General features: G+C 51.8%; 1 protein-coding gene across 1 annotated transcript in view; it reads left to right on the forward strand.

The window, feature by feature from the left end:
• DAAM1 (dishevelled associated activator of morphogenesis 1) overlaps positions 1–23,910 on the forward strand; it is an 82,878-nt gene that overhangs the window by 10,277 nt on the left and 48,691 nt on the right. The window contains exons 2-3 of the mRNA XM_082762155.1: positions 3,093–3,190; positions 22,954–23,177. Of these exons, the coding sequence (XP_082618281.1) occupies positions 22,995–23,177 (183 nt within the window). The 5' untranslated portion in view covers positions 3,093–3,190; positions 22,954–22,994. The remainder of the gene's footprint in view (positions 1–3,092; positions 3,191–22,953; positions 23,178–23,910) is intronic.

Raw genomic sequence — 23,910 nt, forward strand, 5'->3', positions numbered from 1 at the left:
CTTTAATGTTGAATCTGCCCGGGAAGCGGCAGCTTTGGCCGTGGGCATGCGATGGGCTGGCAGCAGGGGCTGTGCTGGTCCCGTGGGTCTGGGCATTGGCGTTGGAAGGGGCTGGTTTGACTGATGTAAGAGCTCACAGAAGTGCTGCAAATGCACAGGAGCCGGGGAAAACGCTTTGTGCTGTGCATAATACGAGAGCTCCTCTTGCCTTTTATTCGAGAAACTGAAAAATTCAAGAGCTCGTCACTTTGTCAGGAGGCGGCGGTGAGCATCCAGCAGCTCTCAGCCTGGCGAGGAGCACGCACCTGGAAGCTGCAGCCAGACGAGTGCTCTCCAGAGCTGACGCTCCCGCAGCGCTGCTGCCAGCCCAGCCCAATAGCCCTCATTTTGTCCACTCCTGCTGCTCCGAAAGAAGTCATTTAGGAGGACGTTTTCCACGAATCGATGAATTCATCCTTGCTTCTGTGCCTGGGAGGTTTAGCTGGCTCCGGATGCCGAGTGTCTCCATCCTGAACTGCACCAGTCCCGGTGCACCATCCTCTTTGGGGAGCACGCTGAGGGTGTCCAGCCCTGCCTGGTCCCTCCAAAATGAGCATCCACCAGCGTGGGCTGAAGGGATCAGGGCGTCTGTAAGTGAAACAGTTTCTCTAGGTATGCGTGTGGAGCTTGAGGAATTTGTCCCTGTGCCAAGCAATTCCTGATGTTACAAGTCTCGGGGAAAGCGAAGCCAAAAATAAAGGGGGGAGGGAGCGGCCGCCTTTTGAAGGAAACCGGGGCGCAGGAATCTCGGTTGCAGGTAAATTTGCCTTTCAGATCTCAGCGTGGCATTTCCTGCCGAGAGGAACTGGAAAATTCCCGTTGCACCGCACCACATCCCCTTCCGAAAACTGCTTCTGCGAGCCAGGGTGCGTGCGTCCTTTGAAAGCGATACACGCATGTGTGCTTAAGGAGCCCGCTGTGGGACGTGCCTGGAAGAACAGGGCTCAAAACCACAGGTTTGCTCCGTGTAAAGAAGTCAAAGATAACACCGCCATCCCCAAACCCGAGCTTGTTTCTGTTGCCTTATCGGAGCATTGCGATCCAGCGGGGCAGGAGCGGCCGTCACGGGTGGGTTCACCCAGCGGCCAAGCCCCAGGACCTGAGCTGGCTTTGTTCTGCACGCTGTGGCTTTTTGGGGTGTTTCGTTTTGCACAGAGGGGCAGAAGCTCCCTGCCATGTGCAGGAGCTGATTTCTGTCCTCTCCTCGTGCTGCGGTGCTGCTTTGGGCACCTTGGAGCTGGTGAGCCTGGCGCTTCAGGCTGCCCGTGGACCCTGGAGCCCTCTGCTCCTCGGTCAGGGGGGTTGCAAGATCATTTTGCAGCTCTTACAGATCAGAGCTTGCGCTGGGGGGGACCCAGAAATGTTCCCAGAGCCAAAACACGCCGCGGCGAGCGGGTGTGCACGTGGGCTCTGGTTCTGATTTCCTTTGTCGCTGTGGAGAGCAGCCGAGCTGCACACGATGGTTCAGCAGGATGTCCCGTCTTTTGTTCCCCAATATTGGAAAAGTCTGTGTGTGTGTGTGTTTGTGTTTAAAATATATAGGGTTTTAACATCGATGTTTGTCACTTGGGGCGTGGTGCCAGGGAGGGATGCCTGCCTGGTGTGCTGGCAGCCCTGCGATGGTCCTGTCGGTTTGGTGATGCTTGCACTTGGGAAGGAACAAATGTTAGCGGGGAGTGATCCTAAAACTCCTCAAACCGAGCTGGAGAGGCTCTGAGTAAGCTCCTAGCACTGGTGGAGAGACACCGCTGCTGTTGTTTCTACCACAGCCTGGCCCAAACCTTTTAATGCGTGCCCACCGTGTGTTTGCTGCCCCCGTTTTCCATCTTGCGAGCTGGCGCGGGGCAATGAAGGCGATGCAGCTCGTGGCGCTGGGGCTGGCTGCGGGATCTCAGCAGCTTTCTGCCCATCCTCTGCGCCAGGGTGAGGAGCAAACCCAAGGTCAAAGCGTCGTCGTGCCCGCAGCAAACCGGAGCAGCCGTTTCAAGTTGTCATTTCCAATAATTGCCACCATGGGTTCTCCTCCCCTTCCTCCCCCTGTCCCCGTGTCCCTCCCAACCCACCACCCAGGGCTGGCGGGATCCGTTCGAGATTTATGTTAAAAGGCGAATTTTATGTACGTAATTAAAACGTGGCATTGCTGGATAGAAAGGGGATTTGGTGCTTAATGCTGCAACTCTTGCTCGCGTGCAAGGGCGAACTGATTGATTACTGAGGTTTGAGATTAAATATTCCCCCGAGCCTCGCTGGTATTTAGCGTGGTGGGGGAGGGCAGGGAGAAAAGGGGAAGGAAAATGAAGTTTTCTCCTCCGAGGCGAGGAGAGCAGGGCGATGTCTGCTGAGCAGATCCCCTTGCCCTGCTCTGGATGCCGTGTCTGCTGTGTAACAGAGGCTCCTGGTGCTGTGCTCATGGCCCATGCTGGAAATTTGAAATGAAAATGAAAATTTCCCATTTCATGGGAAAGCTGCAGGGGGGCTCTGCAAGTGCCCCGGCACTGCAGCAAGCATCCCATCGCATCCCAGCACACCACATCCCATCCGTGTGCTCCTGCCCCCTCTGCTTCTCCCCGGGAGCACGCCTTATTTACTTCCCTTAATTTCTTTTAATCAAAAAAAAAAAAAAAAAAAAAAAAAAAAGCTCCGTTTTTGGTTTCGATGGCCTTTAGGGGAGGAAAAGCCCAGCGTGCCACTCCCAAAGCGCGTGGTGGGAGCTTCGCTCACACGCCGGAGGAACAACCCCGTGTTTACCCGCTCGGGGAACTTTGCTTTCATTGATGTCTAATTTTAGCTGATGGCAACGGATCCCCCCGGGGTACTGCAGAGGTTTCCTACCGGCGCAGACCTCAAGGAACACGCATGCAAACAAAAAGCACTCGCATTTATTTTTGCGAATTCTTTTGGAAAGGGTGTGACTGATTTTTTTTTTGCGAGCCGCGCAGGCACACACGGGCTTTGTTCTGCTGCAGTCTGGCCGGGTCGGGTATTTCAGGTCTTCCAAGATTTAATCAGAATAATTAGTTACTGTCTGTTTATACCTTCTGTTTTTGTTGCAGGGTTTCCAAAGGGCGTATTTATCTTTCAGAGTGCTGCCTGAGTGTCGCTTAATCATTAAGCATCTGATTTCCTCCAAGTTATCTGTCATGCTGCTTATGTAAGTAAATAAAAAAAAAGAGGGTGGTGGTGGTGGTGGATTTTGCCTGGGGGGGTGGGTTGGAAAGATTTTCCCCGCTGGTGATTTCCCTGATTTAAGTGTTTGGTTCGCAACCCCTCATGTGATGATCAGAGGACTGCCTGCTTTGATTGGCGCTTAACGACCCAGCCAGCTTAATGAGCTTGCTTTCAGCCAAGCCTTCAGTGTATACCCCTGTAAACTGGCAGGCTCTGTGTTACTCGGGGTCGTTTTGAGGGAGAAAAATGTCTTTGCAGGAATAAAGGGTGTTTGCTTTCCCTTGTACAGTTATGCCTTTGACTCCTTCACTCGGTGGTGTCCCTTATAAAAGTCACGGTTCTGCCTGGAAATGAATTAGTGCTACAAGTTTCCCAGGCCTGGCGATCCAATTGATTTCCAGCTTTTATTTGCACATAGGGTTTTGGAAGGGAAGACAGTGGGGTATGTATTTCCCCCCTCCCTAATGCAAGAACGACACAGAAAAACACTGAAAAACAGGAAAAGAGGGCTGGAAAAGCTCACCACGAGACAGGTGTGGTGCTGGGGCCACCCCCGATTCATGCACAGAGCCTAAATGAATGATGTGCCTGTTTCCCTTCAATATTTATCACTGTGAGAGCAGCCTGTGCAGAGGGGCCAGAGTGATGCTGGCGGTGGCACAGAGGACAATGCATGAGGCTCGATAATTTCCCTCTTTTCCTTGGTTTTGCTTTCTTGGGAAGCCATGCTAGCAGTCAGCAGTCACGATGCTGGCTCGTCAGCTGCCTAATTTATCGCGTCAGATATCCCGTGCGCGACCCTCGGGGCCGAGGGTGCGGGGCGCGCGCTGCTCCCGGTGATGGATGCAGTCCCACAGCCTTTTAAACCCCAAAGCTGCCGGCCCATCAGCTCCTCCGCTCGCCCGTGTGATGCAGACCATAAATTTTCTCTGGCCGGCTTCTGTCCTGAGGTCAGTAACTGCAGTTTAATTAGCCCCTGTCGAGGATTACGGATGCGTGGTGTGGCTTTGCTCGCTGCCTTCCCATGCAAGGGAAGAGGCCGCTGCGAGGTGGGGCCGTCAGCATCTGCCTGGCCTCGGTGCCCTCAGAGCTAGGAAAACTTGCTCATGAGCAGGCTGAGCTCAAAGTCCATCTTCTCTCTGCACTAACTCAGGTAAGCTGTAATTCCTGTGGTTATAAGGAAGGTGTTTTTCATGCTGAGGGCAGCAAGGCCCTGGCGCAGGCTGCCCCGAGGAGCTGTGGCTGCCCCATCCCTGGCAGTGCCCAAGGCCAGGCTGGATGGGGCTGGGGGCAGCCTGGGCTGGGGGCAGGGGTTGTGCCCATGGCAGGGGCTGGGATTCGATGGGCTGTGAGGTCCCTGCCAACCCAAACCAGCCTGTGTTTCTGAGATGATCCCAAACTGCTGCACTGGGGCATGAGTTGGGGCCCAGTGCCACAGCAGAGCCAGTGTTAGGGGTAAGCATTTCCATTTCCTTGTCAGCACGGCCACTTTTCAAAGAGAGTTGTCCCCTCTGACAGCTTTTAACTCGTTCTTTGTGTAACACTGGCTCAATCCCAGCCCCGATGGCTGTGGTTTCCCCATCAGAGGTGACAGTGACATTAGAGGTTTCTGCTCCACTCTTGCAGCCAGTGCCGCGTTGCTGTTGCCCGCACCCTTTCTGCTCAGGTGAGAAATGTCTAGTGTGATGGAAAAATCCTGAAGGAAGGCTGTCAAACAGAAATTTTCCGTGATGTTGACCCAACTGGAAAGCCAGTGGAGGGCTCCTCTTCCTGACACCACCTCCTGAAGCACCCATGACGTGCGATGCGTAGCGCTGCCCTTGGCTGCCCAAGGCCAGTGGGGATGGAGGGTCTCTAGCCCCTCTCCATGCTTGCCTGCTTGCTTCACTGTGGCTTTCCCAGGTCTGCTGTGGTGGTGTTTGGGCAGAGGTTGGGCTGAGGGAGAGGTGGCAGGAGGCACAGAGGTGCTGGGAGTGGAGGAAGAGTGGAAATGGGGAGTGAGGAGGGAAGAGAGGTGAGCGGTGCCTTCAAAGTGGGTGCTGGGAGCAAATGGAGGCAACTCGGCTTGTTTATAGTGTTAATGCTCTACAAGCTGCTTAGATGAGTGAGGCACTCACTAGGGACATAAATTTGGCTATTAAATAGCTTTGGAGCAAATGAGTGCTCTGTACTGCTCCTTTCCCCTCCATGGAGGGAGTCACCTCCCGTCCCCATCTGTTTCAAGACCCGTCTTTGCCTCGGGACACAGGATATGCAGCTTGGCACCTGCGTGCTTTCAAAATGCCCTTCCAGATGTCCCCAGGCTCCTCGTCACTCCCATCCCTTGATGTCTCCCAGCCTGGCCGCTGCAAGCCTCGACTGTGGGGACTGACCACGGGTCCCCTCTGACTGCTGCAAACCAGGCTTGGCGCTCGCTACGCGGCACCATCTGACACGGGTGCTCTCCAAAACCTTTCATCTCGGTCAAGGAAGGGGAATATTCCCCCCTGTGTCCACCGTGGGGAGGTGGGCTGTGTCCCCCAAATGCGTGCGGGCCGACCGCCAGCCACTCGCGGATGCGGGGGGAAGGTTTGGGACGAGCACACCCCGATTTCCTCGTAAAACTCCAAACAAGAGGCTTGGCCTGGTTTAGATTTTAAAAATAACTTGCACATTTGGAAGCTAAAGTTTCAGAAGGGCTCCGAATGGGATAATGGCTTTGATCATGGCAGTCTGAGATCAAGGGAGGGCTTTTTAGGCTTGCTGCATCAGATGGAAAATATATTGTGGTGTCTAGACTTTATCATCCTCGAGCAAGGCTTTTTTCTTTTCTACAGAAAGTCTAATCTAAAGCCCACGTACGCTTGATAGGGCTCCCTTGGAAAGCAGCCTCCTTTGGGGTTTGATTGTGTCCAGAAGCAAGTTGAAAGAGATGGAAATCAGCTTTGGACTTTGAAGGACTTCTGAGGCTCTGGCTTATGGACCCTGCCATTTCTGACAGGGTTCTTGGCACGGGTGGAAGCTGGCATGCAGCAGGGGGGAGGTTTGGCTGCAGAAGTGGGATCACCTCCTCCCATGGCACTCAGACCAGCGCCTCCCTCAAACTCCTTAGCTCTGGTTGTGTGATAACCACAAACACGTCGGTGTTCAGAAGGAACCTCAGTGTTTCTTGCCAAAGTGTAGAAAATGTAAGCTTCTCTCTTTTCATTTTCTAAGCATTCTGATCAGAGGCAGAGAAATGATTTCCTAAGGTGCTCGGAATAAACCCAAAAGCCTGCCATAAAGGTGAGGACATCTGGCTATGTGCATCCACCGACTCTTTCCAGATGTCCACGTGGCAATCGGGCTCCATCACGTTGGAAGAAAGGGGAAGTTTTCCTTTGAAACACTGCATTTTCTGCACAAGGGTCTTGGTTGTTTTTTGGCAAGGGAGTTGCCAAAAAGGCCTCTCCAACCATCCTGGTGCATGCCCCGGCGCACCGTCCCGCTGTGCTGAAACACGTCGTGAGCTGCAAACGTAGCCCCGGGCCCTGACGGAGTCACAGCTTAGCTGTGAGAGCTTCAGCTGGAAGTTTTGGAAAACATTTGGAAATGTTTTGGAAAACATTTGAATTGAGGATGTCATGGCTCCACGTCTGGTTGTTTTCCTTTGCTTTGTCTTTGTGAGAGGGGAGAAAACTGCTGTTGTGTTTCTGTTTTTCCTTTCCATCAATTACTCTTTAGACATATTTATTTCCGAGTATGAATCAGAGCAAATGCCAGCCTGTAAACAGTTTGTGGTATAAAATGGCATTGAAATCAAGATGGAAGGGACCTCGAGAGGTTGCCTCGTCCCCACAGCAGGGTCAAGTAAATCCGCTCATTGAACTGGAAGGCGATCGTGTTTGTTGGGAGTTGTTTTCTCATAACTTTTTTAAGGAGCAGAGGCAGAAATCTATCAACTTATGCTGTCAGGCTGTGAGAGAGCCCTTCTCAGCTTATTCAAATCATTTGCTGAATGAGTGTTGTTAATGAATGCTGGGTTTGTTCCCAGAGCCACTCAAAGTGATAGTGCAGAGTAACATTTTCTGCCTTGGCGTTTGCCATAATACCACGACTTCCACAGGAAAGGTCTCCTGCACGGAGCCATCCCTTGCTTCTCCCAGTGCCAGGCACAACCAGATCCCAGAAGTACCACTGGGTGCAGAGCAGTTTTTGCTTATTTTTTTGTGAAATAAACGTGTTCAGAATGAAAGCCATTCTCCAGATGGTAAAAGCAACAAGAAAAAATACAACCCCACCACGACAACACCGGGTAGTTTGGGCTGCCCTGGGCTCGCATCCCCAGCTGGCTGTGATGCCAAACCCGTGGAAATCAATGGCAGCCTCTCCCCTCGACATCTGCAGGCTTTAGATGAAGTTTTCAGTGGTGACAGAGAAGGAGCATCAGGAGAAATCCTTGTCTGCTTTGAGATTGAAAATCAAGCGATGGCTTTCAATTAGTTTCTCATGCATCTTCCTCTGTCCTAGCTTCGTGTCTCAAGTGGTGGATTGAAAAGACAATACCCAAGAGCCCAAGCTTAATCTCTCGCCTTTCAAAGATGCTATAAAGCTCCAGTGGCTCTTTTTTTCCCAGCTTATTGCTTCCAATTTCAGTGAGGAGAGGCTCTGAAAGAGGTTCACCTGTACCCAGCTGCATGCCGGCTCGCTTTCCACCCAGCATTATGTCAGTGTTAATATCCACGTGGCCCAGATGGTGACTGGTTTTCCTTCGTCTCCTACTTTCCCCAACTGGTTTCTAGTAGGTGAAAGCGAAATGTGTCCATCTTTGGCCGTGTGGCAGGCTTGGAGAGCCTACCCCCCCGGTCCATCTGTACATTTAAAGTCAAGATGGCAGGCAGCGTTATTGTTTGGCCAAATGTATGCAGAGATATCACGGCTTAGATTTGTTACAGATGGGTTTCTGGATATAGTGGAAGGCATGCTGCCAGCCCGTTTTATATCCGTGTAAAAGTGATTGGCATCCCTATAAATAAAGCTGCTGTGAGGTTATAAATCTAAATATACTTATTCATCAAATTATTTTTACATCTCAAGTAGGTTGCCATCCTGTTTTTTTTTCATGAGCAAACCATGCTCTTTGCATGTGTGTTACCCACAGCTCCCCAATAAATGATCGAAAACGCAGCTTTGGAGGCTTTGAATGATTTTTTTTCCCCTTGGAAATACATGTGTGAGGACTGTCCATGGGTCCCGTGCTGCAGTGGGATGAAGGAGCTTCTTTGAGACATCTGTGGGAATGAGCTGGTCCCAGAGACTGTTGTAGTCAGAGGTCCAGAAGTGGAAATGGCTATAAATATGGTAATGTCAGCTTTTTTTTTTTTTTGGCTCACAAGTGGGTATGACATTGTAGGGGTGTTTAAGCCCTATGACAAAATAAATATTGTTTGTGTGGTTCACTGGTGCTAGGAAGGAGCCCCCACTCGCATCTCCACCTCGTCCTTGGCTGGAGAGTCCGACAAAATCTTTCTTCTATCGGTGCCAGGGGTTGGGCTGCATGGGAACACAGCACGTCCAGCCTTCCCCACTGTCACCTTGGCTGCAGGAGCATGGGAAAAAGCCCCCAAGATTTGCTCTGGGTCCTGCCATGAGCTGGAGGAGGTGGTGAGGAGCAGAGTTGAAGGTCCAGCCCTCACCACCACCCAGCTGGGTCATTGAAAAGGCTTGTGAAAATGCTCTAAGCTGCAACCTTCGGTTCCTTTGTGTTTGTTTTTCTTCTTTCAAAGCATTTGAATATTCAGTCAGTAAGTTATAAAGTACAGAGCACATGTGCCTGAGAGGCAGAATATCAGCTGCCTTGCTTTCTGTGGTAATAAAGTGCATCATTTAAAATTAACCTATGGTTTTAGTGTAGTTTCCTGATGAAAGGAAGCCTTAAAGTCGATCAGTACATCTGCTCCTCCCCCCCCACTGACAATTCATGAAGTCCATCGTTGGGTTTTTTGCTTCCAGATTGATTTTCATCTCCAATATGTGGAGCTGCTACAAGGTTTGTCAAAACAGGGATCGGGCCAGAAGGGTGTTGCGGAGGTTTTTATTAAGGGAAGGGATGCAATGAAAACTCAGTCTGTACTGGCCGCCAGGGAACACACACAAATGTTATGAACATCCAAGCCATAAAGAGTGCTTTTAGTTGGATTTACCACGTTACAGGACACCGGAGGGCCCACGCTGCAGGACTGCACAGACACGTAGGTGTTGCAGGGGGGATGTTTGCCCGTGTGGGTTCTCTGATGCCTAATAAACGTAAGTTCATCTTGCAGCCTTAATATAAACGTACATTATGTTGCTTGGGCTCGCAGACACAAGCCTCCTCTGTGTTAGTTCTGGTATTCATGGTGCTGCTTCCCCCACCAGGTGTGGTTTCCTTAGCGTTGCAGAGTCAACACAGGCTTGTAGTGACTTTAGAGGCCGGTAACAATATTTGCATTTCTCAACCCTTTTGCTGGAGCTGGTCACAGGTTTGTGTGCCATTTGTCATAGCAGGCAGAGCAGCTGTTGGCAGGAGAGCTTTTTAATACATGCAGTGTTGGACAGATTCACAAAGGATGCTGCGTGTTCTGCATCCCCATTACCTGTGATGCTGTGGAGGCAGGGGAGGACAAGCTGCTGATAGTTGGTGTCCTGAAGGTGGAAGTTGTATGACAATGTTGAAAACAAGTGTTGAAAACCTTGCCATCTTCCATCGCTGGAAGGCTTAGCATGGCTGATGAGCAGCAGATGGAGAGGAGGACCTGTCAAGCTTGAATTCTGTGTCCCAGGGTTGCTTCTGGTGCGTGTCATGGCCACACGGTGTAGGTGAGAGGTTGGGGTGTTGGCTGTGTCCTTGCAGTAGCAGGGATGGCATACAGCTTGGACAGCCCGGCTGGATGAAGATTTGGAAGAGAAATGAATCTCCTTCTTGGTTCAGGTAAGGGCGGAGAGGATGTTGGTCAGCCCTTTTGCACGACTGCTGCCAGCAAAAGGGGAGATGGTGGCTTCTGGGAATGCCATCCCCATGGTCCCTGCATCCTTCTGCAGGCCCTGATGCAGCAGGGGAACCCCTGCTTCCCCAAACCAGCAAATGGCTCCATGTTGGCACATCTTACCCAGGCTGTGGCAGCCCTAACGTGGGTGCCCAGAGCAGCTGTAATGTGCTTTGGTAGCCTGGAAGCCACAGTGTGACTGGCTCACTGCTTCTGGGAGCCATCTGCCAGCAGCTGGGTCCTGTGTGGGCGTGTGAGAGAGCCTTGCATCACCTTACATCCCACAGGGAAAAGGGAGAGACCCTCAAAGCCCAGCCACCTGCATCCCTGCAGGGATGCCACAGGGTGTGAGCAGGAATCAGTGCTCACTGTGGTGTTGGTGAGCCGCCAAATGTTTGCTTATCTGCGTGGTTTTTACTGGTAGGTGTCAATACTTTGTTCCACACCTGGGTTTTGCTCTCTGCTTTCCACCACAGCTTGAATTCTTTGCAGTGTTGATTTGGTTTGTTTCGTTTCATACCTCATTTTCCTAAATAAGAACACAGCCGATGGTCTGGAGCCCAAGCTAAACCCACCTATTACGCATTACCCGATTAGATGCCGTGGTAATAAGCATTTGAATCTAAAGGTAGATTAGGCAGGGAGCAGTCTCAGGCTGGATTTGCATAGCATTCATTCCTCATCCATGTGACGTGTCCTTAAGACTATTGAAATCTAATAAAGAGTTGGTGGTGTGCTTTGGGTACTCCTCTTGGGGCAGGGGTTGCTCCCCCCACGAGGCACTCTGCAAAAATTGCCTGTAATTGCCTGGAAGATGCTTTTTCTCCCTCCTGCTGCTGCTCTTACAGCTCGTGTTGCAGTTGATGGGGACAGGCAGCTCTTGCCAACTCTAAAAACCTGCACTAATGGGATTTTGAAAGATTTTGTCTTTAGAGGCAGTTATTTCAGTGTGTGCTGGTTTCCTGTGGCAATCTCTGGCTGTAGCGGAGTGAATCTGGAGTTCAGGTGCCTAAATCCAATGGGCAGCTTCTTCAAGCTCTCGTGGTGATGTTACAGCTCTTGTGCTAGAAAACACTGTGAAGATTTATTATCCAAAAGCCATTTAATTTACTTCTCCTGTGGACTGACACGAGGTAGTGGCTGAGCTCAGGGTAATTCTCTCTCTGAGGTGTGTCATTAGGGTTTGGGGCATCCAAACTGCAGTGTAAAATCGGTGAAGTGGGCCACTGAGGCTGAACACAGAGGAAAACGTTGAGGTGGAGGTAAATATAAGCCTGTTTTGCAGCAGAGGGGTGGATGGAGGCTCTCTGGGCCTTCCCAGCTGGTGCTAGGCCGAGCAGAGAGCAGCAGCACCCAGCCAGGCCCTATGGCGACCTCCATCTCCTGGCCAAGTGTCAAAAACATTACCTGAGGGTATCTGAGCAGAGATGGCATCGCTCTGTTGCAGCCCCTGAGCCAGCAAGCAGCGACTCCGCTCGCTTTGCTGGGCCTTTTTGTTATTAGGGCTGTTAATTGTGGTGTGAGCCAGGCGAATGCAGCAAATGGCCGGCTCCTGACCCTTGTGGCGTGGGCATGGTGAAGCTCAGATCAAGGAATAAAGGTTTGTTTGATGGGTTTCAAGCTTGGTTAGACCTGCTGGGCCCTGCTTCGTCATGAGTGGTGTTGTCTGGGCTGTAATAAAAGATCTGGTGAGCCATGAATGCAAAAACGCAGCTGGGGAGACCCTTTTTCACTGGAGAGCTGGGTAGACCTGATGTCAGTCAACAGATTGCCCCGAAGCCAGGAATCCTTTCTGAATTTTGAAGCAACGTCCCCCGGCTCCTGATCACCACTGGTACCATAAAGCCTCACCCAGGGGACAGGTGCAAGGACTCCTACAATACCTCTCCACCACCAGGACATGGAAGCCCTCAAAGAAGCTTCTTTGGCTTTGGATTGCGAGTTAACTGGCCTGGTGTCGATGGGGAGAAGGGTTTTTCTTTGCTGGCCAGAGTGGTGGACTCCAACCCTAAGCGAGAAGGCATCTGCAACGTGGTTTGAAGATGTGTGAGGATGAGCAGAGTGGGGGTGTTGCACCACGGGGCTTCTCTGCAGAGCTGAAGTGGCATTTGCCCAGGCAGGGTGATGGATAAGGGCAGAATGTGATGCTGTGTCCCTTGAGAACTTGGTGATACTGTGGCTTTGTGAGCTTGGGCTTGTGCCTGTGGTGGCGGCTGGAAAGGTTTCTCTGCTCTCATGGGGTGTCTGGAATGGTGCTGGTCTCAAGAAGGGAACACTGAGTCTTCTGTCTCCAAAAGATGAGATTAAATTAAAAGCTTCAAGCACAGTTATATTCTCTCAGGGTGTCTGAGCTTCATAGGGGTACCCTAGGGTCACTTTTTCAAGCATCTCTTCACAGTTATGAGGCTGTTTGTTTTCTAGATTTAATGAACAGGAAGATCTCTGTGTAAATAACTACAGGAGTGAGAATTTTTGTATTGCAATTTGTGGCGAGCGCAATGTGAAAACCTGCAAAAACAGTAATAATAAGAATAGTACAAAATTCTGTATGTAGCCTTGGCAGGGAGGTGGCTGCTGTCATTGCAATCTTGCACCTTCACGGGGGGGTTCCTTACTGGAAGTGTTTGCTCATGAAGAGAAGAGGCTTGGGTTTTAAACAGCATCATTGCATCAAAGAAGCTAGAGAGATGAGGCCGACAGGATGCCTGAAGCATTAGCAGCGTTGCAGATGCCCCATTTGGACTTGAATGGGGTAAAAACAGATTTGGCTAAATCAGTGCACAAAAACCCGAAGCCTGTGCACCTACTCAGTGTGTTTAAATTTGGTTTATATCGATGCTGCTGATGCTGATACTTTCCTGGATTAAGCATTAAAATGGCCAGTATTGATTTTTAAATGCATCCCCTTGGGATTTCCACTGGACAGATGTTCCCCTCGGGATGCTCTGCAGGGGAAGGGCCATCACCCTGTCCATCCCCAGAGGCAGATGAGTTGGCGGGGTTCGGAGCAAGCCCTTGCTCTTGCAGTCGGTGAGAGGAGGGTAGTTAGGCAATTAAAATGGTGTGCCTTGATTAAACTGGCTCCTCTGAATTATAAGGAGATGGGTTTGAGCTCTGATGGGAAGCCTGCATCCCTCCTATTCAAAGCGGAGGTTTTGCTGTAATCTAGATTGTATTGCATAAAAAATTCAATCAAGCCTTCCAATTAGACTTGCCTGCTGGTTTTGCCTGCTTTTTTTATTTTCCTTTTTTAAATGTCTAAATGCAAGCAGCCTTTTAGTGTAATGTGATAAAAATTTCTGCTTTTAGCAACCCAGTTAGGAGCAGACGTAGTGCTGGAGCCCTTCTCATCTCCCCGAGCCATGTCTGTGCAGTTGTGCAGCATCACGTCGTGTCTGATGCGAGCTCACGTATATTATTTCTCAGTGCTCATCTGCTGGAGCAGTGGGAGGTATTAGTGCCGTGCTGCAAGGAGAGTTGCCAGTGGGGAATTTCTGCTCTCAGCCATTTTTATCAAAGAATTCTCGACCCCAAATTCATACTTCAGGGGGAAAAATCACTCTGGATTAATGTCAGTGTTTTAAAATCTTTAAAGGGAAATCCGCATTCCACATGGCTCGTGGCATGTAGGGCAATTGATAGACCGAATGAATCTGTTTGGCTGGCTTTGGGCACTCTCTGGACCAGAAGTTTAATGAACTGCTCGGAGATCTACCTGCCCATCAGGGTCCCTTTCAGTAAGGTCTCCTGTTTGTACCAGCTTCAACCCACTTTCATTTTAAAAGCACAAAAGCCAGCTCGCTGCACACAGCAAGTTGCATAAAAACCAGCAGCTCTAGAAGCCTCACCTTAAGCATGGATAATGCCCAAATCCCCAAACATGACCCAAAATTGGCCAGCGGGGACTTGGCCGGTGGCTCCTCGATTCCTTTGCCGTGGTGCTGGCCCCAGACATTGCTGAGCTGCTGTACTGCAGGCAGGCGTTCACTGCTGAACGGCTTCAAAAATCCCGTGTGTGGTGCCAAATTAATTAAGAGGCTTAAGAGAGGAAAAACCTGCCTTCCTTCCCCCGTTTTACAGCGGGAGAGCCCGTCTCACCCCAGGGATTACCGCTGAAATGGGGAGCAGTGAAATGGAAAGTTCAGCAGAGAGGCTTTGCATACGATATATCAAAGTCAGAGCCCAAATATTCATTGGAGGAACAGGGCTTGAGGGGGGAGAAGGGAAGGAAAAAAAGGAATTAAAATAAAGCAAGGCTTTTATTGAACTATTGTTCTCCAGGAAAAGGCTAATTGGCAAACAAATATCCTCCAACAGTGGAAAATGCAGCTCCTCTCTCCCCACTTGCCAGGCTGTTCAGCTTTTATTGACAAAAGCTTTGCATCATCAAAGTAAGTGCTTGGAGCCCGCAGTGATCTCAAAAACGCACAGACTTAGATCCACATCCTTTGGGGGTAAACAGAGAAATACTGAGATGGGAGCTCTCCTTCTGGGGGCTGGCTGGAAAGTGGTCCTGCTGTGTCGGGAGCTTTCTGGTCACCGTGATACGCTGGTGCGGGCTTCATATCTCATGTTATCAGCCCCACGGAGGTGTTTTTTTAGCTTTGTGCGAGTGTTTTCCCTCGAGTCTGGGCAAAACCAGGGATGGAGATGCAGCGGGGCTGGATGTCAGCTTGTGACAGTGCTGGGTGCTGAGGATGGAGGTGGGATGAGGCAGCAGCAGGACCTCCTGTTGCCCTGGGATGCTCAATGGAGCTGTCACGTCCCTCTGAGCTGGCTGAGGCATCTTGTGGTGTAATAAGGGGGTTGAAATATATTTCTTCCTCCCGCCACCTGCTTTTATGTTTGCTTCAGCAGAAGAAGGACCAGAGGTCTGCCCGCCTGCTGGAAAAAGGCACACGTGCAGTTTGTGAATTGGGTCGCCTAGCTGCTTAGTGAGTATTGGGAAATATATATATATTTATATAGGCTCCCAAACTGGGTCTTGTCAGGGGTTACACGCCTGTTGTCCTTGTTTCTGAAACAAATGGCATTTGCCCATGTTCGTGTATCTGATGGAGCTCCAGCTGGAAGTGGTCTGTGGCCATTTCGAGGACCTGGTGCTGAGCTCACCCCCGGTTACGTTTACCCTTTTAATGGCGAACTTGTGACCTCTTTTGGTGTTGCCGTGCCGCCCGCTGTCTGGCTGTCTGGGATACTTCCATCAAGGTTTGTTTTTAATCCTCGAAAACTAAACAAAGTTTTGCTCCAGCAGCGTTTTCCCTGGCTGGACGCATCTGTGCGTTGAGCAGCATCAATCCCTGCAGCCACGATGGGGCGAGGGGCTGTGTGGGCACCCCTGAAAGCATCCTCTCCTTGTACCCAACCTCTCCAAAACTCCCATGCCCAAGACAGGGATGTTCCCACAGCATCCAGACCCTTATCTGTATTTCTGCTGGGCTGCCAAAGCAGGCAGTGCTGCTCCTTCAGTTGGAGAGCTTTAAGGCAGATCGTGTCTCGCCCTGCTGTGTGCTTTTCCCCAGAAAAGCTGATTGTGGAGCCCCCGGTGCGTGTGCTTCTGGGCTGGGCGCTCCTCTTTGCTCTCTTGCAGCAGAAGCGACTTGAGCTGTGCCATGATGTTGCCAGGCAAACGCTCGCATGGAAGCTCGAGTGGAAGCTGCTGCTCTTTTCTCTGAACAGCATTGTCAAGTAGTGTGCAGGCAGAAGAAAAAAAAAAACAAAAACAGGCTTTTCTTGGCATATTACAAATCTGTGAAACAGGTCACCCATCCCTTCCCTGCCCCTGAACATATAGCTGCGAGCTGGCTCGGTGAATAAACTGGTTTAATTTTTCATGCTGCAATCTGAATTTCACCATCAAGTCCCCGAAATGCCTCTGCGAGCTCATTTGGATGGGAGCAGAGGAAAATGTCTTCTTGCGAGGCAGCAGGCCCAGATGTACGCTCTGTTTTTTGATGAATGCCACAATAAAAGGAAAGAATACAGAAGGCAGTAAACACGTTTTATGCGAGTGCTGTTTTTTTTTGTGTTTTTTTTTTTTTTTTGCAGTGCTGGCAGATGGGACACACAGGGACCAGGCTGGGAGCCTGCAACTGCAGCCGGCTCCTGCCAAAGTCAGAGGCGGCGTGCAGCTATCACGCTGCTATTGTGCAGCAGGAGCAAAATTCGGAGCTGCAACCCCCTCTTTTTTTTTGGGTCGTGGAGTCCAACAGGATCTCTGGAAAGAGGGAGGAGGATCTGGGATAATTTAGGATTTGGCATATAAATGTAAATCCGCGAAACTGAAGAATGTTGAGATTTGCTTACGCTGGGAATTGCAGCTCTTGTGATTTCACGATGAGTCAGGCTCCTTCTGGCAGCCCATTTTCCCCAACAGCAGCAAGGCCACGTCCAGGTGTGCCTACAAGGCACTTGGAAGCCCCTTTCTGCTCCCAGAGGTGTAGCACTGGCAGCACGGGATGGCTCCCGAGCTCTGACTCACGGGAGGATCCAGGGGAGAAAGCCAGTCATCAAATGCTTCAAGGCTTTGGGGCCAAATGCTTTGTGGCTTTATTTTTTTTTTTCCCCTACACCATCAAACCAGCTCCTGCCGATGCGCACGTATTTTACCCAAACACAAACATTCCTCTCCTGTGCAGTCTGCGGGTGAAAACGGCGCCGTGCCTGAGAAAGGGGTCTGAGGAAAACGCGCGTGGGAGTTTGTGGCCAAAAAGTCAGCCTGGCTGCTTTTAATAGAAACCACCCGGGCGGCGCTGGGCTGCGTGCTGGAGGTGCTGGGGACGGGCTCCAGTCCTCCGGGCTGCCCGGTGGGAGGGGAGGCGGCTCCCACCGATGCGATCCTCTTCCTTAGCTGCTCACCCAGGGAGGGGATTGCTTCGAGAGTTTAAAAACAATGCTGATAAATAAATAATAACGCTTGTGCCGCCTGATCAGATGGGCACGGCCTCACACACACGTTTCAGAGGGTTTGATATCAACACCGAACGGGTCGAATTATCGAGCAGAGCCACGCAGGGTACCGGTTTTCTGGGGTGTGTAAGGTGGAAAATCAGAACATGTTTTTGGCGTTTCTCAGCGCTGTTGGCACTCAGGGTGGGTCTTGCAACATCGCCCACAGAAGCAGAGCCTTTCCCAGCCACCGCCAGCAAGCGAGGCTGCTGGGCAGTGATGGGGGGGATTGTCAGAAAATGCCCATCAGGCAGGAGCACCCTGCGCCACCCGAAACTCCAGGGTGGGGGCAGACGTTTGGCGAGGTGAGAGATGCCGAAATGGGCCAGGGCTCGGCGGAGCCGGCCAGCGAGCGTCACCAGAAAGAGTTTCACCTTGTGAAACGCGCTGAAATACAGCTCCCGGTTGGGAAAGAGCTCGCTCGGGATCTCGTCTCCTCGTTTGGGGAGGGGATGGGAGAGGAGCCAGAAAAGCAGTGAGCTGCTGTTCATATTTGATGATTTAGCTCCTAGCTGCCGCGTGGGTTTGGGGGCGGGTGCGAAGAGGAGCGGGCACCCTCCTTTGCATGCGTTTGTGCCCTCGCTGGGTATTTTGGTGCTGCCGACCGCAGAGCCGCAGTGCCGGTGCTGGCTTCGAACCAGCTCGCTGGGGCATCGGTGGCGGGCAGGCTCCGGCAGCGCCTTGCTCCACGCGGGCTGATGGAGCTTGCCAAGGAGGCTGCTGAATATGCAAACTGTAATTGCCGTGCTCCTCTCCTTAAAGCGAAGGCGGAAGCGACACCGGGGCCCAATTTTCTCCTAATGACTGATTTCATGGGAGCACTGCTCAAGGCGATGCCGGGGTGGTGTGAGGCACGGGGGGGGGGGACCAGAAACAGCAGCACGCTCCGGTCGGTCACAGTGGCACTCGTGTCAGGGTCCCAAACGTGGGCTTTAGGGAGCTGTGGACACGTGAGCGCGTCCCACCCCGGCGTTGTTGATACCTCTCTGGCAGCCGTGGCTGCTGCTGTTGTTTTGGGTTGGTGCCCTATTTCCAGAGGAGCATCGCCTGCCCGCACCCACCTTCGTCTCTGGTTTATGGCTGTTTGGCAAAGCAGGGAGCGGTTGCGAGGAGCGCTTGGATCAGCTCCTTCCCAAAGCCTCGTTTCACCCTTTACGCCTCTTTTAAAAGAAGCTGTGCAACAGCCAGCCCAACAGCACGGGCAGGAGGGGAAGGCGCTGGGATTAACACACCTCCCTGCCGCTTGGCACCGCGATCACACCGCGCAGCAGGCGTTGCAGAGCCGCCGGCAAGGTCACCGCTGGAGTTTCGGAGGAGGAGGGCTGGGATCCCGCCTGCTTCGGTCACAGCCAGGGCCGTGTCCTGCTGCCTCGCCTGCCCTGAGCTGTTATCACGGTCCAAACTCCGTCGTGACGTTTGTGCAGGGTTTTGGCACGCTTCGCAAGGACGAGGTGCCAGCCTCCAGGAAGCGCCCTGCCCTGGAGTCACCTGGTCCTTTGCAGATGTGGCTCCCGAGCAGCCTGCACCAGCAGAAATCAGCACGGGACGGGTGGAAGCCGTCCCTTTACCTGCCCTGTCGCCTTGGGGTGCAGCCAAGGCATCCCCCTGCCCACCTGGAAGGAGCCAGCTACAGACCCCAGGGCAGCTTCTGGAGCTCAGAGACCCCCATCTCCTTACCAGAGGTGTGGGAGAAGAGGTGACCAAGTAACAGGGGTACCACAAGCCAAGGAGAGATGCTCCTGAACTCATTTTTTACTGGGTGGCGTAGAGACCCCAAAGACCAGATCCCTATTGCAATCACTGCTTTATGACCCCACAGCCAAAAGCTGTCTTTGTTTCAAGAAAAAAAGTCGCTGCTTGGAACACGTCGCTGTGTCAGAGCAAACGTTCTCCTTTTGTCCAGTGTCAGCTCCAAATTTAGCAAATGCTCTTGGCAGCCGTTCCCTCGCAGAGTGTCGGGGTTTCACCCGAGTCATACATGAAGGATTTTCTCCTCCTACACCTGCCGAAGGCTCAGACACCTCAAAAGCTCCACTCCTGTCCTGGGGCACACGTTGCCTCCTGCTCCCCAGCCCCATGATTTTTATGAACCGACCCCACAGACAGCTTCTATTTCCCCCCACCCAGGAAATGGGACAGAACTTGAATAAATCTCGTGGAAAGGGGCAGCGTCTTGTGGTGCCAGCCAAAGGGGTTGCCACAGGTACCCCGTTACCTGCCACCAGTGCCTGTGGCTGGGGGAGAGTGGCACGGTTCCCTCGTCTGGTTGCTGGAGTGATTCGTTAGCTCAGAGAAGACAAATGCCCTTTATCTCCTCCAGCTTGCCAAAAACAAATCTCTTGTAATTAATTAGGATCTGTCCATATCGTTCCCCAACATCATCTGGCCTCCCCCGGGGAGCAAAACCAGCCGTGGGGATGTGATGGAGCGAGCAGGCAGCAGGAATGCAGCGAGCGGGTCCCGCGGGGGGCACGAGCTTGCAGAAAAGCAGCTTCAGCTCGAGCTGACAGCCGTCAGTCGTGCAAGATCCTGGGCAAAACCGGTCTTTGGGAGCCCTCGGGGAGCTGGGGCGATCCCCATCACTTGCACAACTGCAATAGGAATCAGGCTCATCCTTTACAAACCCGCACAAGTGCAGGTTTGCAGGGATGACTTTGGCCCGAGGTGGTGCATGAGAGCCAGGCAGCACGACTGGTCTCCATCCTGCATCCTCCTCTCCCAGTCCTTCCTGTCCAAGCTCGTCCCGTGCACATTTCTACCTATTTCTGGAAAATCAGAGCAGTTTTAGAAACCACTCAGCCCCATCGGTCCTGTCTGGGGGTTTGGGGTTTGGCGAGAAGTTCCCTCGATGACCCTTCCCAGCCTATCTTCCCCGGCTCTGTACATACAGGGGCAATTAAATTTAATTTATTCTGGCCTGCTCAGTAGTAAAGGCCAGAAGGCAGCATTAGATCACAATCTGACTTGAATTTATTGATGTAATTAGTGCTCAAACGTATAGATGGGAGGTGGGAGCAGGCTGTTTAACAAGCGGGGCCACATGGAACTGGTTCCTTTCCCTTTCCTTACTGCAAGCCACTGGGTTGCAAGAAACTGTCATTTCTTCTCTCCTCGAATAACCCATTTCTGCAGAATTTACAGGGAAAAGAGGAGGCTGTGTATCTGGACTGTGTTCTGAGGCAATCTGCGCTGTCTGCAGCGCTCCCGCCGACCTGCCAGGAAGCAGTTTTGATTTTTATCCATCGCCGTAATGAATATTCATCAGCGTTCTCGAGGTTTCGTGCTATTTGCCTGGTAGCTAACATATTCTTTCCCCAACCATTTTTAGCCTTTGTTGCTAATAACCCACAGCCCACTCAGCCTGCGTTACAGGGCGTTTTTTTTTTTTCTTTTAATTGTTTCGGGATGAAAATGAGGAACCTCAACAGCTCCAGAGCTGGAAGCGGCTCAGAAATACCTCATCTTGGTTACTACACCACTGTCTGCTTTAGAGCCTGAAATAAAACCTTGCCTTTTGCTCTGTCATTCAAGCTCCTCATAAAACACCAACAGAAGGAGGTGTCCCTGAGGAGCAGGTGTCCTCCTGATAAAAGCTTTCTGTGCATTTTTGCAAGCCCAAATTGGAGCTTGTAGGCAGCAGCAGGTTGCAAGGAGGTTGACGTGGTGCTGAAAAGGGGCTGGAAAACGCCCTGTGGAAGAGGAGGACGGGTCGGTTTGGTCCAGCCCATGAAGCACCCTGGCTGCAGGAGCAGGATTGTGCCCTGATTTGGTAGGAAGACCAAGTAATGAAGCTTTTCACAGATAATCATGTGTGAGTTGGGACCAAGCTCCCATGCAAGGCACAAACAGCCGTGTAGCCGCCTCCCTGCCTTCATTTCCCTCTGTGCTGTGCTCCTGCAGGACCCAAACCCGCAGGACGTTTTTTATTTTCTCCCTGTTGGAGAAAACGTCTCCCTAGTTCTTTGTTTCCCTCCTTCCCCCTAAGAAAGAAACTGCCCACCAGGTGCCAAACCCCTCCCGAAGCCCCGTGGGTGCCAGCGGACTGCTAATGGATTTGCTCTGCTGCTGCCTGCCTGGGAGCTGCCATGCGAGATTTCGTGGCAGCTGAAATTCCTCCAGTGGCTGCATTTTCCCAAATCCGAGGCGCTGGATGTGAAATGAGATTTCGGGCTCGCCGAGAAGGGAGGCCCTGCAGATTGGGCACAGAGATTATCCCCCATGCAGACCGAGCGACTGTTTCCCGTCGCTCCCGCTTCAGCAGATGATTACACCATGTGCTAAAAATATGCGGTCGAAAATAATTTCAAGGGTCAGGTCCTCAGTTAAGGCGATGGGAGCAAAGCCTGAATTTTCTGCGAGGTCTCTTATTTTTGGGAAGGCAGCATTGGCTGCTCAGGGCCGTGCAAGAGGTGGTGCAGGGTCCCAGCACAGGTCTGATGCCAACCTGCCTCCGGCAGTGGCTCTCCGTGGTGCCCAGCAGTTGTTTTTTTGGCCATTTGGGTATTTTGACACTTACGTAGTTAGATGGAAATGGGAATTCTTTAGGGAAATGGAGATTTCTGTCGAAATGCTGACCTTTTGTCCAAGTCTCCTCTTAATGTTGTTAGCAAATCCGAGTCATCCATATTTCAACCTCCTGCATTAAATTTGGCAGCGTGCGGCTTTTTGTCCTCTCTCCGAACATCTCAGTGTCTTGCTTCGCAGAGATAAAATATGTGGGTGTTTAATATGTGGATTTAGAAGTCAAATATTTAATTTTTGTAAAAAACAAAACAAAACACACTGTGCTTTGCTGGTTGATTTTTCTCCTTGGGATGTTTCTTTGCTGTCCTCATCCCTCGTATCCGCTCCTCCCCTTGTATTTTTGACTTTTATGCTCGATGGCCACGGTTTTGGTGCAGTTTTTGTCTGGTCCTTGTTGTAAACCGTCGGGCAGGGCACGGGTTGGCATTTCTTTCGGGCTCACTCACTGCTGAACATTCATCCTCCTGCCACGAGCATCGTGCCCGACATGGCCTTGAGAACTGAGCCAAACCGACCCAACCAACGGCGTGAGTAATGTCCCACGCAAGCACTGCGTAGGAAAAGTCTGAGCTACCGGCGCAGTGTGATTTTTATCAGCTCAATCCGCGTCTTGTAAATATTTACCGGAATTCCAAGCAGGGTTTATCTAATTAAAACCAAGCAAAACTTTCCGTGAAAAAGAGCCGCCCAACCAGCAGCTGCCAGTGGATGTTTAGGGACGCGTTTAAGAGCAAACCAGGGGTATATAGGGTATTTTTTGTGCCTCGCAGCTCAGGGCTTCTTGAGCTGTATAAGATCTTCAAGCACTGAGCTGTTTGCTCTGGGGACCATGTCCCTGGTGCCACCAAGCACATCCAGCTGCTCTTGGCTGCAGCACCCCAAATCTGCCCCCCCCGTGACGGGGCTGGACAGGCAGGAGCGGCACAGCATGGGAACATCAGCAGAGATTTGTGCAGGGATTTGCAGGGCTTTGCAGCGGTATCGGGGGATCAGGACCTGTCCTGCTGCGGGGCTGTGAGTGCGGGGACACCGGCGCGTCCCCCTGCCCCGCTGCCCGCTCCGACGGCGTCGGCACAAGGCAAGCAAAGGCGTCTTTTGAACTCGTGCGGTCTTCAAGGTTGCCAGGACTGTAAATGTCAAATCTGAGCAGAAATATTTGGCATGTAAACCGTCTCCGTTCTTCCCCTCCACGCTGAGCGCGTGGGTGGCTCCGATTCCTCCTCCTCCCCGCGGGACGGGAGCGCGGTGCTGCGGGGCAGCTGCTGGAGCCTCCTCTCTCCTCTCTCCCCAGGATCTAGTGCCCAGCAGGGAGGGAAGCGGAGGATTTCGGCCATGGCCCCGAGGAAGAGGAGCGGCCGGGGGATCTCCTTCATCTTCTGCTGCTTTCGCAGCAGCGACCACCCCGAGATCACGTACCGCCTGCGCAATGACAGCAGCTTCGCCCTGCAGACCATGGAGCCCGCGCTGCCCATGCCTCCAGTGGAGGAGCTGGATGTCATGTTCACCGAGCTGGTCGTAAGTAGAACGTTTTTTCCTTTTTCTTTTTTCCCCTTTCTTTCTATCTTTCCCAGTGACGACAGGCTTGAGGTTGTGTTTTCGTATGTGCAAGCTGAGATGCATCAGGGGCTGCTGTTGGGAGCGACATTGTGCTGAACCTTCAGCTCTGCTCCTCTCTGAAGTACTGCCGGATGGTGCTTTCCCTTTCTTGGTGGAAAGCATTGCTTTCTTAGACCAGTGTCTGGGGGCTGTTCTGGATTTGCCTGCCTCTGGGGTCCAGGGTGATGCAGTGTCAGAGCTGGAAAAGCAGCTTGTCCCCTGTAGGTGCAAAGTGGCTTTGCTTGCTGGGCAGTCTGCTTTGCAGGAGTCCTTGGGTATGGTCTAAGTTGATGTTTGGAGAGTCAAGATATTGTTTCTTTGTCCCTCAGTACCAAAACTCTGAAAAAGATGGATCAGAAAAATCAAAAAAGTCAGAAAAAAAAAAAAAGCTGTCATTTCCTCTGTCATTTCCACGTGGCTTGTTGGATGGACCAAAAATGCTCCACTTTGAGTGGGTTCAGCAGTGAAAATGGGGCTTCTCCGTGGTGTTTTGTCATGTAGCAGGAGCTGGAAGGTCACACTTCATGCTATAGCACGTCCCATCGGACACCCAGCAGTGTGGTTTTGGTGATCCAGGCTGCTCAGGAGCAGGTTTTGCCCAGATGAAACCTCCACAGGCGATAGGAGAGGACAGGCTGGGACACCCATTGCA

This window comes from Aythya marila, assembly GCF_965140915.1.
Source record: "Aythya marila genome assembly, chromosome: 5".
Lineage (NCBI taxonomy): Eukaryota > Metazoa > Chordata > Aves > Anseriformes > Anatidae > Aythya > Aythya marila.